Below are 15,662 nucleotides of genomic sequence, written 5' to 3' on the forward strand. Positions count from 1 at the left end.
GAAAGAGTACGTAAGGCACACACATATGGGGGCGGGGGGAGGGGGGAGACAATGAATCTTCCATCCTTACCTTAGATGGCCACAAGTACCACGGTTAGGCCAGGGTGAAGCGGGGATCCAGGAGCTTCTTCCTTGGCTGACGAAAGGCCCAAGCATTTGTGGCAGCCTCTGTTGCTTTTCCCATGACGCTGTCAAGGAGCTGTATCAGCAAAAGGCAGGCAGGACATGCTTTGAGTATTAGTGGTCAATTGCCTTTTTATTTAATCATGTAGAAGACATCCTTTTGTGAACCTAAAGGTTGCATTTGCACCCCCTCTCAAAGGAGAAACAACAACATAAACCTGAAAAAATAACCCATTTGTAGAAATCCCTGAAAAAAAAAAGTGTAGGTGTGTGTGTGTGTGTGTGTGTTTTAACAGCACTCTTGTCTTGTTGAAAGGAAAAATCTTAGACTCGGCACTTTGCTTTCTCAGCATATTTGTAGTGTGTGTGTGTGTGTGTGTGTGTGTGTGTGTGATTATAACCTACATATATTGTCTGTCATGCATCAGCAACCTCTGTATACTGAAGCTCCAAGGAAAACCTTCTAAAATAGCTTTGTTGCAAAGACACAAAAAAGCATTTAGGAACTTTGGCAAGAATGATACTCTTGAGCCATGTTCAATTTGAAACGTGAATGGAAAGTCACACTGCGTGGCGAAGGCAGTTACTCAGGATGCTCTGCTGCATCTGTCATTCAAAGAGAGAGATGCCAACAGTACACAGAGCTGGTGCACACTGTGGCCTGTGTGCATCCTGGACAAGGCTTCTGGGAAGGCAGTCTAACCACAGTGTTGCAGATTCTGAGGGAGAAATGAAGCAGGAAACCTGTCACTCGGCGGAACAGTTTTACAGAACTGGAAGTGATCTTTGCATAGGCTTATTCAGATAATAGTTTCATAAGATTTCAAAATTGTATCATTTTGCTCATTAAAACATAATAACTTGACAGTTCTTATGGTTTGAAGTGGAAGGGCCTTCATCAGTCAAGTCCAGTCAGTCAGTACACTATACCTGACCATCCAGGTTCCTTCACTCTTCAGGGTCAGTGTTTTTATATTCTCACCAGTGTTGGGGGTATGTGGCGGCACTCTTTGACTGTTGCTGAGCAGAGCTACAGTTATCCCGCCTCTGAATTGCAGGAGCTAGCTACAGTCCTTCCCCAGGCAGCCAACATAGGTACAAAATCAGTGCTTGGCACTACCACTTGTTTCTCTTTATCTCAGCGTTTTGCTAAGTTGTTCAACTACCACTGGACAAACTTTCCAAGTTTCATATCCAGCCACCCATGCAGGATATGAGGCTGCCTTAGCATGCTACAGCTGGGATAAATATCGGGGTCTGTCATGACCGAGGGCACCCAGAGGTTCTGAATGCAGTGAAGAAGGATTTGTATGGCACTGGGTTATGCTCACTGGCCAAAGAACTTCTCAGAGAAGCCAGAGGCTTTCTTTCAACGTCATGTTCATAGTCTAAGAAGAGCCTTTTTGAGAGATCCACCGCCTACTAAGGCAAAGTCACCCAAGGACAATTTTCAGGGTCTTCTATGTTCTGATACCAGAAATCTCAAAGCTTTGCTTTGTGTATGAGCCCACGCACGCCAGTGTGACTGCTCATCCCGACCTTCCCCTACCTCACAGTGACTGATTTTTTTTTTTCAGTGACGGTATTTTTTCCCTCTATCCATGTAAATTAGCTTGAGTTGGGCCTATTATAGCCACAGCAATAGGTCTCCTTAATGATCATGCTCAAGAAGTTTGGGATGAGTTTTATATCCTCCTTCCTGGAGAGAAGTAGGTCTGTAAAAATGTCTCCTTTTCCATTAAACTCCATGTAGGAAGAGATATGTTGACTGAAGGGTCTGTTACATGATCTGTCCCCAAGAGCATCAACCACAGGATTCAAGGTTACCCATCGCTCTAGTTAACTGACAGTTTCTTCTGGGGTGTGTGGGGGAGAAGATCTTAAACATGACTTAGATATAAGGCATACAACTATATCTAAGGGTATTTGATACTGATTTAGCAAAAACAACAGGTGATTAAGTATTTCATTAAATTGGGGCTAGTACTATAATCTATTGAAAGATATTATGGATTCTCCCTCAGAAAGTCTAAAGTAGAACAATATCTTATCATCGTGCAATAGTGTCAGTTCAGTTGTGCTGTGAGCAAAGAGCCGCCCCTGAGCCTTGGAAATCAAGTGTCTTCTTGTTTGTTTCGTAAAAGGTCAAGTGCTATTTGTTTAAGGGTGGGTTCTACATTTGAAAATGTTTGTCAGTATGCTGTCCGGGTTTGGATTCTGCTGACTTATTTCACTGCCGATTTAACTGGGTGGCAGTAAATGTCTTAATATAAGCAAATCTTCCATACAGCTGAGGGGTTTTTAACTTGTGAAATATTTGGTTTATGTAAGCTTCAGATCATCACCCTGGCTATTGAGGAGGAGGGTGTTTTCGTGTACTGTGAGAGTCTGCTTATGTTCAGTTCCTGCCCAAAGTTTATTATTCACTTTCACTTTGCAGCCTCCGCCTCAGATATACGACAAACAGTTGGATGAAAGAGAACATACCATCGACGAGTGGAAAGGTGACTCTTCCGGGCCTCCTAAAGCCTCATTTGTCTTTTCATTTGAACAGCAATATTGCATTTTTAAAAAAAATGAGAAGAATTAATGATCAATACCTTGTAAAACAGTACTGATTATTAAAGTATGTGTCACATTGGGAAGCCAGCTTCAATTAAAATGTTGAAAATTTAAGTTTCTATGTTCGGACATGAACTCATAATTAAAATTAAAATTACATCTAAAAGTTTTAGACTTTTGAAAATGAGCAATCCTTGATATATGAATTAATTACTGCAAATACAGGATCTGGGAATTGGAATTAAAGTATGTGTATACCTAACTGATTTACTTCTGCTTTAAAGAGGGATTTGGGTTTTTTTTTCCCCTATGGAAACAATTTTCAACTATGCATTCCATCTTCATGTTTGTACTGAGGCATATACCAAGAAAAAAAAGATGTTGTAGTTCATATAGAATTGTTAAACTTGTGTAAATAACCACAGAGTATAATCAATGTGTGATAAAACCAAATATAGTTCTAACAGATTTTCATATTAAAATGAGTATGCACATAAAAAATGACTTGAAGAGAAGAGACTTTTGAGTCACAGTGGAGGAATTAATCAATGTAATTAGGAAGGGACCAGGAGGCTCAAAACAATGTCATAAGGAGAATAACAGGGCTCATCAAGAGGTTGTGCTGGCAAAAACAGAAAAATGAATGTGTACAAAAAAGTAGGGTAAGTGAAAAAAGCACGATGACTAATGGGCAGAGCTTTGGTCTAAGTCAGGGTAGGGAGATACTCTCGGGGGCCATGAGGAAGTTGGTTGTTGTTAGTAGAAGATGTGGACTGAATTAGGAGAAATTGTGAAAGAAGTGAAGGGTGATAATTACATCAAGTGCAAGCTGTTGAAAAGTAAGAATGAATGGACTGAAGGATCTTTAGAAAATAGGGGGAAATCCACAGAACTGACAGATTCAAGTTGAGCTACTGCAATGAGGAAGCCAAGAATGGAGGCCATTTTGTAAATAAACAAAATCAAATTTTAAACATGGTGGACTTTAAGTAATCTTGGATTTTAACCAGATCCAGCAGACGAGTCAGGAAAACTGTGAAGAGATGGAAATTTGAGCTTTGTTTACAATTTAAACTCATGAGAATATGGGCAACTCTTAAGGAGCCCTCATAAAAAAATGGGTCTTTGAAAAAGAGATATTAAAATCCCTACTAGATAACGCTAAACCACATCAGAAGTTGCCCAAGAATTCACGGGACAACAGGCCAATATCTTCTTCCCATACTGACTTACTCAACTGCCCTTTAAAATTCCTCCTTTTTTCATTCTCAATACCAATTGTAAGGAAAAGTAGAGCTAGAGAGTGAAGGAATCATGATTAATAATTTACTGAACTTCTTTGAAACATTATTATTTGTCATTAAGTAATAAATCTCTCTAGGAACTTAAGAGAAATTTGCTGTTTTTTTGGAATAATAACACAGATATTTGTTCTTTACAGAACTTATCTACAAGGAAGTAATGAATTCAGAGGAAAAAACTAAAAATGGAGTAGTCAAGGGGCAGCCTTCTCCTTCAGGTACTCACTCTCAGTGAATAACCAATAAACCATACATGTCTATCTCCTTGTCCTTCGTGGGGGGATTGCAACCAATAGTATTGCTTACTGTGCAAACTGTTTCCCTATAACGATTTAACTTCATTTCTTCTGACACTTGGTGTGGTAATCCTTCTGGTTATTTGGACTGTAATGACCTAGCAGGAAAGTTCATTGACAACTAACTTAACGCAGTAATGAATACTGAAGAAATGTTAACTTGGATTGATGTGAAGATAAATAAATACACTTCATCAAAATGCAGAATCAATGTTAGAAGTCCCTCCTGTAAAAACCTTTTACCTCATTCATTGTCTCTGTTTGAACTCCTCACAAAATTGACATGATAATAAGTGAAGCATTTACCAAGATAAACTTTAATTAAAGCTGGCTAGGGAAATCTTTGTTTTGCTTTCTGGAATCTCACACGTGCTTGGACATAACATGTATTTTGCTGTCCTAGTAATGTACTTTCAAATTACTGGAGGTAATTCACTTGTACCTATTAATGTCAAGACTTTTCCCTAAGATCTACCTTTCAAATATGAAGAGTTTTGGAAAATGCTATGGTTTATCTTCAGAATTAAACTGCACTCAGTTCATGCTGTCAGTAATGTAGGTTGGAAACGACTAGTTTAAGAAATCTGCTTCAGTATTCTGCCATTAATAAGTAAGTTTTTTTAAAAAAATGTGTTTTAAATTGTTTTAAGGAAAAAGAGGCAGGATAAACTCATCAATCAATCATGCATTCTGATGTTACTTTGAATAGTTCAATTGTCCAGAACCACATGAAATCCAAGCAAATGCAATGCAGTTATAATGTTTTTCTCACCGGCAGATTTAAAGAAACATTCAAATCTACCCCATGTATTAATTTTTGTCCACTGAGTTTAGAGAATCCACATAGTTTTCTTCCACCTTGCCTTTCCTACCTGGACGTTTCAGTATCCACATTGACACACATCTTTACAAGCTGCTATTGGTTAAAGAACTAAGGGAGAATCCAACCATCCACAGACACTTTGCACAAAAACAGGAAAACTCTTTGTGGCAAGAAGTTTTTTTTTCTTATAAAAATTAAGAAATTGAATCATCAGGATCTAACAAATGGTAAACTATCTCAGTCTGGATTAGACACATTTTATTAGAACCTATTCTGTTCATTTTTAGCTCAAGTTTTCACTACTTCATTTCCATTCCATACTCTCTGTCTCAAAAGATTTGTCAAATATTTTCAAAAAAGAGGATTAGAGGTTAGTGTTAAACTGATTATAGAGTTAATTTTTGCTACCTTGTTTTTAAAACAAAAATATGCATTTTTAGTTTTTAGAAAGTATTATGTATGTTGTACATTATAGGATATACCTACATATGATGAATGTGTACACAATGTAGAGATTATATGTACACAATGTACATAATGTAAAGATTAATTTCAGCTCCAGTCATGCACTGGAGTTGAAATTTCATTCACTTATAAGGGACAACTATATATACCTGTCCCCCAATGATTAGTTTATTGGCCTCATGTTGGTAGCTTGAAATCAGTTAGTGAGGATTTACAGTGGGTGAATTGATGGACACTACAAATCAATACCTTATCCCTTGTAGAGCCAACTGGTAAATTTATACCAACACAATCTCAACACATACTGTCTTTGTGGTAAATTACTAAAAAACAAAACAAAACCAAAAAAAAAACCTTAAAAGTTAGCTTTTCTAAATTTTTCATTATATTCACCTTTTCTTGTTAATGTTGGCAAAATTTGTTTTATTTTATAAATAGCTAGAAGAAAGCAATTTCAGAAAATAGAATTCTCAGCTATCATCTCAGCACTGGGATTCCTATAGCGAGGGAATAATGGTGCAATTTCTCTGGAACAAAATTATTCTAATACATAAGCCCGTGAAATAGTGATGCTTAAAAATGTAAACAGGAATTTCAATGTGCATTTGCAGCATAATTTATAGGTCTGAGATTCATTAGTAGAATTCTTGTATATCAAGAAAAAATAAATCCAATCTTCAGGTACATTTCTAAATAAGTAATTGCCCTCCCTTCTGCATCTGCTCTGATGTGCGGAATGATTTATTTTCTAGGATAGCATAGTTACCTGCTCCCGAATTGATGTGTAAAGACTGCCAAGGGAACAGCAGTCTGTGAATAGAAATAGCTTAACCCTTTAAGCATTTGTTCAAGAATGTTGAACTACAGCAAGTATAGGTAGTCATCTAACTCGGCAGCTCTGTTCTCTTTTCTCCCTACCCTATTGCTCCTGAGAATGGACTCCCATAAGGGGCAGTGACTTTCTGGGAGAAAGATGCTTGGCTTCAAAATGAGAAGACATTGTCCAACATCTCTAAACCAAAGAAAAAAATTTTCCAGAGGGTAGTCTGTCTCTCTGTCTATCCATCCATCCATCCATCCATCCATCCATCCATCCATCCATCCATCACCTTCCTCCCTAATCTGAAGTGTGTTCTCTACTCTAGGAGTGTGTGTTTCCCAGTTACATTCACTAAAATTTAGTTCTTTCCCTGCAACAAATTTTTTTTTAATTAAAAAACATCAAGTACAAGGAGTTGAGGGTCAAGATCACAAGTGAAGGAAATGCATCTTAGTAATTTTTAAATTCTAATAGGTTTTCTAATTTTTTATGTCTACCTTTGTTGTGGGTGGGTGTCAGAAAATTAATTTCTTCAAAACAAAAACAGAATAATGTTTTACCCTGAAACTATGAGTTGTTTCCTGTTAGATAACTTCAAGGTGAAAACTTTTATTAATTTGGTTACCTCTTTCCATGAAATGTGCCTTTTGTTTGTTTTAAACAAATAACAGTAGCTAATATTATTCATTTGCAATTTATTGGTAATTTTAGTTACTAATGCCGTTTTACTGACAAAATGTGTAATGGTTTATTGATGTCCTTTGCTTTCTTTTAAGTAATATAGGGATAAGGAGTGTTGATCACATTGAACAGACATTTTGGGCAAATGGATATTGCAATTAGATTCACTTGTGTTCAGTTGTGTTGGAGAGATTCTCACAAGTTGCTCGACAATAAATTAAGCAGTTAATGTCAAGGGCCTTGTCTTGTCCTGTATGATTTATGGTTTTGTTCAGCTTGTTAATTGATCATATGATAAGAAATTTGAATGGGTAATTCCAGAAAGCCACAGATGCTGCAGTTAAGGAAGTATTACTTTTGGTTCCATAGAGCAAAAAAAAAAAATTGACCAACAGTGGACGTTATTTGGCAAATATCTCCTTTTAAAGTTTTCAGAAGCACACATTTCTGTGGTGTAATTATACTCATTCTGACCAATATCTGCCCTTCAGTATAACATCAATGAATGCAGAGTTGGAAAGAATTGGTTCAAAGGAATCAATGAGAATCAGCTTCAGCTTACTACTAGACAATACATATCCTCCACCCACCATAACAGCATATGGGGAGGGTCTCAATTAAACAAGCAAATGTGATGGGAATTTTATAGAGTAAATATTGGAAAAGAAAACCTCTTTTAAAGAATTTGTATCTAGTTATTAGTCTTGAGATCAATAATCTACACAAATCTAGAAATATAGTTGGCAAAGACTTTAGAAGACTTTGAAATTTGAATGGCTGGTTACAACTGCTATTTGCATTCTGCTTTGATAAAATAGTGAGCAAGAACACTCTGACACAGAAGATAATGACTAGGGGCCTCCAGCTAATGAACAAAAGAAGAGACAACTACCTATGGGAAAACGTTTCTGTCAGAGAACTTTGCTAGAAGAGTACAGATAAAAGATATTCCAACTGAGTATCTTTTGTCAAATTGGGTACTTACCCTATGTACCATAGTAGATATTTTGAACAACGGGAGAAATGAACTATAATGGAAGAAGCGCAAAGAAGCAAGGGAAAATAAATATGAGGAAATCACATAGCAAACTGTATATAGGAAGGAGCTAATAGGTTGAATTACAACTCAAAATAATCCATCAATGTGTTGAAAATATGCTGGTGATTAAAATATGTGCAGCAGGATTACTGTGTATTTGGTAAGCTTAGCTCACAGCATGATCCCCTGTTTTTGAAGAGTGTTTTAAAAGCTAAGCTGGCTTTTGCTGCTTTTACTTAGTATTTATTTGTTCTTATTTTTTATTTTATGTGAAAAGGTTAGAGAAAAAGGTAGTGAGAGTTTGGAAGGAAAGAGAAAGAAAATGTCCTTTTTCTTTATCTGTTAGCTCATCCCACTTTGCCCCACAAATGTCTACAGTAGCTGTAGCTGATGGAGCTGGGCTAGGCCAAAACCAAGAACTCAATCCACTTCTCCCACGTTGGGTGCCAGGAACCTAATAGGTTGAGTTGTTACGTGTTGCCTCCTCGGATATACGTTAGCAGCAAACTGGTGTCTGGAGCTAAGACCCAAACCAATGCACTTTAGGATGAGGGCTTCCCTAGCAGTGCCTCAGCTGCTATACCAAATGCCCACCCTATTAATGTTATAGAAAGATATGAATTTTTATGTTAGGGGGAAATTCTCTTTAACATTTTGTTGTAATTTTGCTAGCTGCAATTGGTTTTATTGATTTATAAACATCAAATTTGTTCCTAAAAGACTTAGTTAAACCTCATCTCATTTGTGTTTTAATTGTCACTGAATTTTAAATATGACCATATTCTTAGAATTGTATCTTTGAACTATATTGAATCTGTAAACATTTTAACTCTTTTTTAATTTGGCAATAGGGATTTGTCCCTATAATCAACTAAAAAATTTAAAAAAAAACCCAACACAAGACCAAGACTACTATGTAGAGATGCTTTAGAATATTTCATTTATCAAAAGTCATGTTAAGACTTTATTTTAAGACCTCTTCTGGTTGGAAAGGCAGAACAGATTTATGGAGAGAAGGAGCAACAGAGAGAAAGATCTTTTATCCACTGGTCCACTCCCCAGAGCTGAGCTCCAAAGCCCAGAGCAGAGCCAATTTTAAGCCAGGAGCCAGGAGCTTCTTCTGGGTCACCCATGTGGGTGCAGCATCCAAAGGCTTTGGGCCATCCTCGACTGCTTTCTGAGGCAGGGAGCTGGATGGGAAGTAGAATAGCTGAGACACAAATATGAGATCTTCGTGCTTGCAAGGTGAGGAATTAGCCAATGAGCTATTCCACTTTAAAAACTAGCATTTTTATCATAATTTAAATAAAATATATGACAAAAATCTTCCTGGTTGGACTGATGTTTTGGTAAATTATAATTTTTGTTATACATATAAATATATACATATATTTCATTTCTTAGCTTTCAATCCAGTAACACTGAGACTTCTTATTCAAATGCATTCATTTCCATTGTATAGAAATAAAACAGCATAATTCTTAATGACATCAAAAAGAAAAATATAGGAATAAATTTAACAACAGAAGTGCAAGTTTTGTACTCTGAATCCTATATAACACTATTCTAAGACATTACAGAACTCCAAAATAAATTAAAAGACACTTCATTGTTGATGGCAAGATTTAATACAGCTAAGATGAAAATACTTCCTCAATTGAGTTAGATTAAACACAATACCTTTCAAAATCAGAGCTATTTGCTATGCATAACTTGTCATGCTGATTTTGAAATTCAAATGGAAATAGCTTGAGGAAGCACACAGCTTGATGATTCTTATTTTCTGAATTCAAAGGTACTAGAAGGCCAAAATATTCAAGAAATTATACCACCCACATAAAGGTATAGAGATAAATCAGCAGGATAGAGAATCAAGAAATATATCCTCACATTTTTGATACATTTTTTTTGTGTGTGTGTATTTTAATAAGGATACCAAGAGAGTTCTGTGGACAGAGAAGAGTCTTTTCAATAAATTGTGCTAGGACAACTTGATCTCCCTGACCAAAACAACAAAAAAAAATGAGGATTGAATCTATCTCATAATATAAACAAAATGAGCCCCGAGATGGAGCACGGATGCACATGCTATAGGAACACATTACCCATTATACAAATAGGCCATAAGAAAAAGTCATCTCATGTGTCAGACTCACAGTTGATCAGCACTTTCTTTAGACACTTGCCTAATGTTAACCTCTATTCTTGATTATGAATATGGAAAGGTGAAAGAGTATTTTGAGAAGTCCATCACAGTGACTGAATTATTCGAGATCGGAGTTTAAGAATGTAGTCTAGATTTTAATAGGTGATTATACCACAGATAGATTTAACAAAGAAATGATTTCACAAAGCGTGCATTTGAGCACCCAGACTGCTTCTAAGGTAGGAGAGCCTGTGAGCTTGCCGTCCTGAGGCTATGAGAATATAATTATATTCTACCAAGCATTTGGCTTGTCTTCACTTTCTTGTCCTCACAGCTGCTGTCACTCAGAAAGCCTTTCCTTTCTGCTGAGATCAAAGTGAGATCAAAGAAGGAGCACCACAACAAGATTGCATGATGTAATTTACAGAGATGTGCGGGTGTTACAACATATGGGATCACAGTCAGTATTAAGGAGCTTCCATGTGAATCCAGACAAATATGGGCTGCAGCTGAACTGAGTAGGAGGCAGTGCTTTTTCAAACTACCACTGAGGAGACCTGTAAGATCCAGAAGGCAGCTCCTCTGAACTGAGATATGTCCTTTAGTCCACTCAGTACACTAACTGTGGCCAAAGACCCAGAGTCTAACAGATTTGCTGGAGATCAATTTAGGACGTTTAGAGAGTCATCACACTGTGGAAAGGAATACTAATAGTTCACTCAAGGGAACAAGGAAATTGGACTTCCATTTCATCATTCCCTGCTCTGGGCTTAGCATCAATACCATCACAAACAACAATACTTCCTTCCTCTGCTCCAATTTAGATACCACACCATCTGTATATACATTATGGACATGGGAGCTATTTGGGGCTTGGATTAGAACCCTATGAACTCATAAGGACAAGCATGCCAGTCATGTGGGAATTTAAATTTGTTAATGCTTCTTCAAAGAATCAAATACACCTCACTCAGGTGGAATTAGCTTGGCTCAATGTGATCAATTTTCCCATTTCCCACCAGGGAGGTAGCTCAGAATATGTACCCCCTACATGTAAGCCAAGTGGTAAGCTGGACATGTGGATTCGTTTAACATTGAATCACAATTGTCACCATGTCACTTTATTTTGGAGGTAATCCTGTCCCCTGAGCTATGTCCCATCCCACTTGAGTACTCTAATATCAAGTCAGTTATGTACTCACAGAACAATATCAGAGTCTTGAGTTGGGTTCAATGCAGAAGTTTTAATGTGAAGAGATATATGACATGTACTTAATTGTGCCCCAGGTTCATGTTTTTGTTCCCACAGTTGTTGCTGCATTATGGCTCCCCAGAGAGGCTATCCTTATATGCTCTTCAAGGAACTGTTGTTCTATAGGTCTGGAACTAGTTTGTGCTCCCAGAGCTGTGACCAAAAACTCAGAGACAGCGTTTGTCTTTATTGCTCTTGCCCAAGGGTCTAACTCATACCATCTGCTCTCCTGGTGACAACTAAACTAATCGGATTGGCACACTTGATAGAAGGGTGCCTGAGGCCTGTGCTACCAAACTTTCTGTTTTTTTGAAATGCTTCCTGCGGGAGGACATCTAGTTCCACATGGCTTCCGTTCTTAATTAACTAGTACAGTGGGCAAAATGGGGAGAAAAGTTTGCCAATCACCTAAAAGACTCACCAAGGTTGGCCATCCTATAACGTCTCAGGGAAAGTTTGTACTTTATAGAGCAGTATTTCAATTATTGAATGGGTCTTACCTAACCATCACCATCATGAAGGAAAGCTTCAGGAATAGTACAGGGTCTTAAATCATTTGGAGAGGGATAGCCCATCCTCTCTGCTGGAAACCATCCACCACATCCTGGAAGAGAGCAACGTCTTCACCGTTAGCTTGATGTTATTAGTGTCATGGTACTAAGCAGCAGTGATGAGAAGAAAGAGGGCAAGTTCCTAGGTCACTAGGCTGTGATACAGAATAGGCTTATGCAGATACTCCTGGGGACAGCACATGTGAAGTTGAACTTTGATGTGAAGTTGAACCTGTGTCTGGATTCTGTCTGCAGAGGGATGCTGAAAATGGCATCAGCTAAATGTAAAACAGCATCGGCAGAATAAAGAAAGGCTCTTTGTTTATTCTAATACTCAGGTCATACTAGAAATAGCAGCATGTGTGTGAAGCATGACCTTGTTAAATTCCTTTTTGTAGGAAATTGTGCTATGATTATTTTCTTATTATTTAGGTTCATTCCTTATTTTTCCCTTCCCCAAGCTTGTTTTATCTGGACTACCCAGCCCCTCTTAGTGCCAGCTGTCCCTCCCATCACCCAAACATTAGGGCTCAGAGGAGAGGAGTGGACTGTTCCGCTCATCTTTCTAAAACTGTTTGTTTTCTTAACAGTGGTATAACCACCTCTTATAGTACTCCAAAACGCCAAGTCTAGATAACTCATCTGTTTTCAATGTTCCTAGAGTACATGGCATTGCTTCTGTTCTCTTCTAAAGGCAACAACAGCCCAAGCCACTGTCTGACACTGGGGAACAGAAAAGCATAGTCATAGTCCAAAGGTTCTTCCTTTTCAATCAGTTCAAAGTCATCGAGATGTTGTTGAATCTTGATCTTGGCCCTCCCTGTCTATTGGTGGCCTGTTACTGCCTTTCTTCCTGCAGCAAGCCAGCTGCTTTCAGCCCACAGCTGTTCAAAGTCTAGACTTATATTACAAGTCTAGCACACAGGCCTGTGGTTGCCATACAGGAATGCATGGCCAGTCAAGAGCACCCCATGAGACTTCCTTCTCCTTGCCTGCTTCTCACTCTCCTGGAAGGCTCACCAACTGTGTCCCAGAAGCCAGAGTATGAGAACCTGTTGTCAAGTTGGAGGGTGCTGGGGGATCCAAGAAATGAATAACATCAAGATTACATGCATGTAATGTCTTGGGGGACTTATGTGCCAACAATAAGGGGTTTATAGGTTAAGCTACACGAAGGCAATCTATGGCAAACTGAATGAACCTGCAGTTTTTCAAGGCACATATTAACATTCTAAACCTTTGATAAGGACATTTTAGTATGTAGTAGTGCAAGATAAATTCCTCAGTTTATGTTCATAAATGTGTTTAGCCATGAACTTTGTGGTGACCATCAGGGGGTTACCTGAAGGGCAAGATTGTGGTTGCAAGAAAAATGGCTGTGGCTCAGTCCTGACAAAGAGCCTTGGTTATACTTCCCATAAGTCAGTGTTTTTCAACTTAATCGTATAATCTCTGAGGAGTTATTAAAAATGTAGAAGCTTTGGTCTCTCGCAAGGTTAATTATATGCTGATACTGAAGATACGGGAGGTGATAGAGCTTGTGTAACTGGATGTTACTGTTTTGCTTTTTAATTACTGCAAGTGACTTAAATGCAGTGTAAGACTTAGTGACTGCACCAGCCTGAGACAACTCATGACCAGGTACTCTGCATTATTTCATCTCAATTTTCACGAGCTAATCAGGGTTTCTGGATCAGTGGGCCTTTGAAAATTTGCTAAGAAGAAACTGCATATCTTATTTTGCTTGCCCACTGCCTCCTCTTGAGTGACAAGAAGCTGGATCTGGCTCCAGATTTAGTCATGTTGGTCTTCATTTTCTTAGCACAGGTGCAGCAGTGAACAGCAGTGAGAGTCTCCCTCCATCCTCATCTGTCAACGACATCTCCTCCATGTCCACGGACCAGACCCTGGCGTCTGACACTGACAGCAGCCTGGAAGCCTCGGCGGGACCCCTGGGTTGTTGCAGGTGACTAGCCGCCTGCCTGCGAAACCCAGCGTTCTTCAGGAGATGATGATGTGATGGAACACACACACACACACAAACACACACACACACGTAGACATACACACACACACACACACACACACACACACACACCCCATCAGAAAACGGCAAGGGAGAGAATCCAAGCCTAAAATTCAAACAAATCTTTCAGCCTGCTTCTCCAGTGTTCTATACTGCAGCTAAGCTCAAATGTATCTTTCACTTCTAGTTGCTCTTGCTTTGGTCTTCTTCCAATGATGCTTACCACAGAAAGCAAATCAAAACACAATTAGAGAAGCCTCTTCCATAAAGTATAATTCGAATGGCTGCAAAACCAGCTACCCGTAACTGCCCTTTCAAATGGCATGACACAGTGTGCAGTGGCCCCATCCAGCATGTGTGTGTCTCTATCTTGCATCTACCTGCTCCTTTTGGCCTAGTCAGATGGATGTAGATACAGATTCGCATGTGTCTGTATTCATACAGCACTACTGAATTAGAGATGCTACTGTCAGTGTCCTCAGGGCTCCGCAAGACATCATGCACTGGAGCTCCACATGGTCCATTTCATGTGATCTATTACTCTGACATAAACCCATGTGTACTATATTGCCAGTATATAAGCTGTTTAGTTTGTTAATTGATTAAGCTGTAAGTCTTATAAGAAAACATGTAAAGGGGGAAAAATCTGGGTGGGGGGGGAGTGAGTTCTCGGACCCTTGAAGATGTAGCTTCCAAATCTGAACTGATTAAATGGCACCTGTATACCAATTTGTAGAAGAAACATATGTGATGCTTATGTACAAGGACGGGTGGCGGGAAGAGGCGGGGCACGAGATAACAGTTTTCGGCTATCAAATGGTTTGTTGTGAATAGAAGCTGAGGGTCGGACAGTGAACACATAGGGGAGACCAGAGAGTAGTGTTGCTTTGTATGCTAGAAAGAACCACTATTCCTACTTTAAAGAGAGAGACCCTATTTTTCATCTCCAAATTATGCATGGGAATGGAGGCTGAAGGAGACAGCAGCAGGCTTTGAGGCAGGGCCCTTGTGTACATATTTGATGTTGAGAAATAGTTCCTGGAACAGAGCAGATGGAACAGCCTCCATGTGGATTCCTTAACTGAAAAGCAGCCTGCCTAGAATACATTCAGATTACAGGTGATGTTTTCCTCACGTGGGCTTGCCAAGTGGCTACACTGCTGGGATTCTATTTTGAGAAGAATCACTACTTTTCTAGGTTTGGAAAAAAATTTGATGAAAATAATCCCCCAGCCCACCCTCCACTGCACAGCCTGACTCTCAGGTTCATTAGAAGAAAGATTCACTGACATTATTACTTCTCAGGGGTTTCCCTGACTTCGTCACATGACTGATATTTCATGGCTGTTTCTCTTCATAAATTTGAACAATCAATGCAGGAAGGGCTGATCATCTGAATTTTGTGCTGTAGTAGATGTGAGAGCAATAACTCCGCCTAGAAGTTACTGCTGCTGAGTAGTTTTAGCAATAGGAGTCAGTCTTAAAAGCCATGAGGCATTGATGCCAATGTTTTGCAGAATTCCCCCGATTCAGCTCAAATGAAAGTGCTTTCACAAGTACTGCAGGAGCCACTGTGA

At 38.8% G+C, this 15,662-nt stretch overlaps 1 protein-coding gene across 3 annotated transcripts in view; it reads left to right on the top strand.

Moving 5' to 3' along the window:
- MAPK10 (mitogen-activated protein kinase 10) overlaps window positions 1–14,814 on the top strand; it is a 234,299-nt gene extending 219,485 nt beyond the window's left edge. For 2 of the 3 annotated variants that reach the window (XM_040967191.1, XM_040967193.1), the window contains 3 exons: window positions 2,564–2,627; window positions 4,127–4,204; window positions 13,887–14,814. In XM_040967191.1, coding sequence (XP_040823125.1) covers window positions 2,564–2,627; window positions 4,127–4,204; window positions 13,887–14,029 — 285 coding nt within the window. In that variant the 3' untranslated portion in view covers window positions 14,030–14,814. Of the gene's footprint in view, window positions 1–2,563; window positions 2,628–4,126; window positions 4,205–13,881 lie in introns of all 3 variants that reach the window. The other variant, XM_040967192.1, reaches the window with a different exon arrangement.
- Window positions 14,815–15,662: the final 848 nt, after the last annotated feature.

This window comes from Ochotona curzoniae, unplaced genomic scaffold (assembly GCF_017591425.1).
Source record: "Ochotona curzoniae isolate NIBS_2020 unplaced genomic scaffold, NIBS_Ocur_1.0 scaffold_4506, whole genome shotgun sequence".
Lineage (NCBI taxonomy): Eukaryota > Metazoa > Chordata > Mammalia > Lagomorpha > Ochotonidae > Ochotona > Ochotona curzoniae.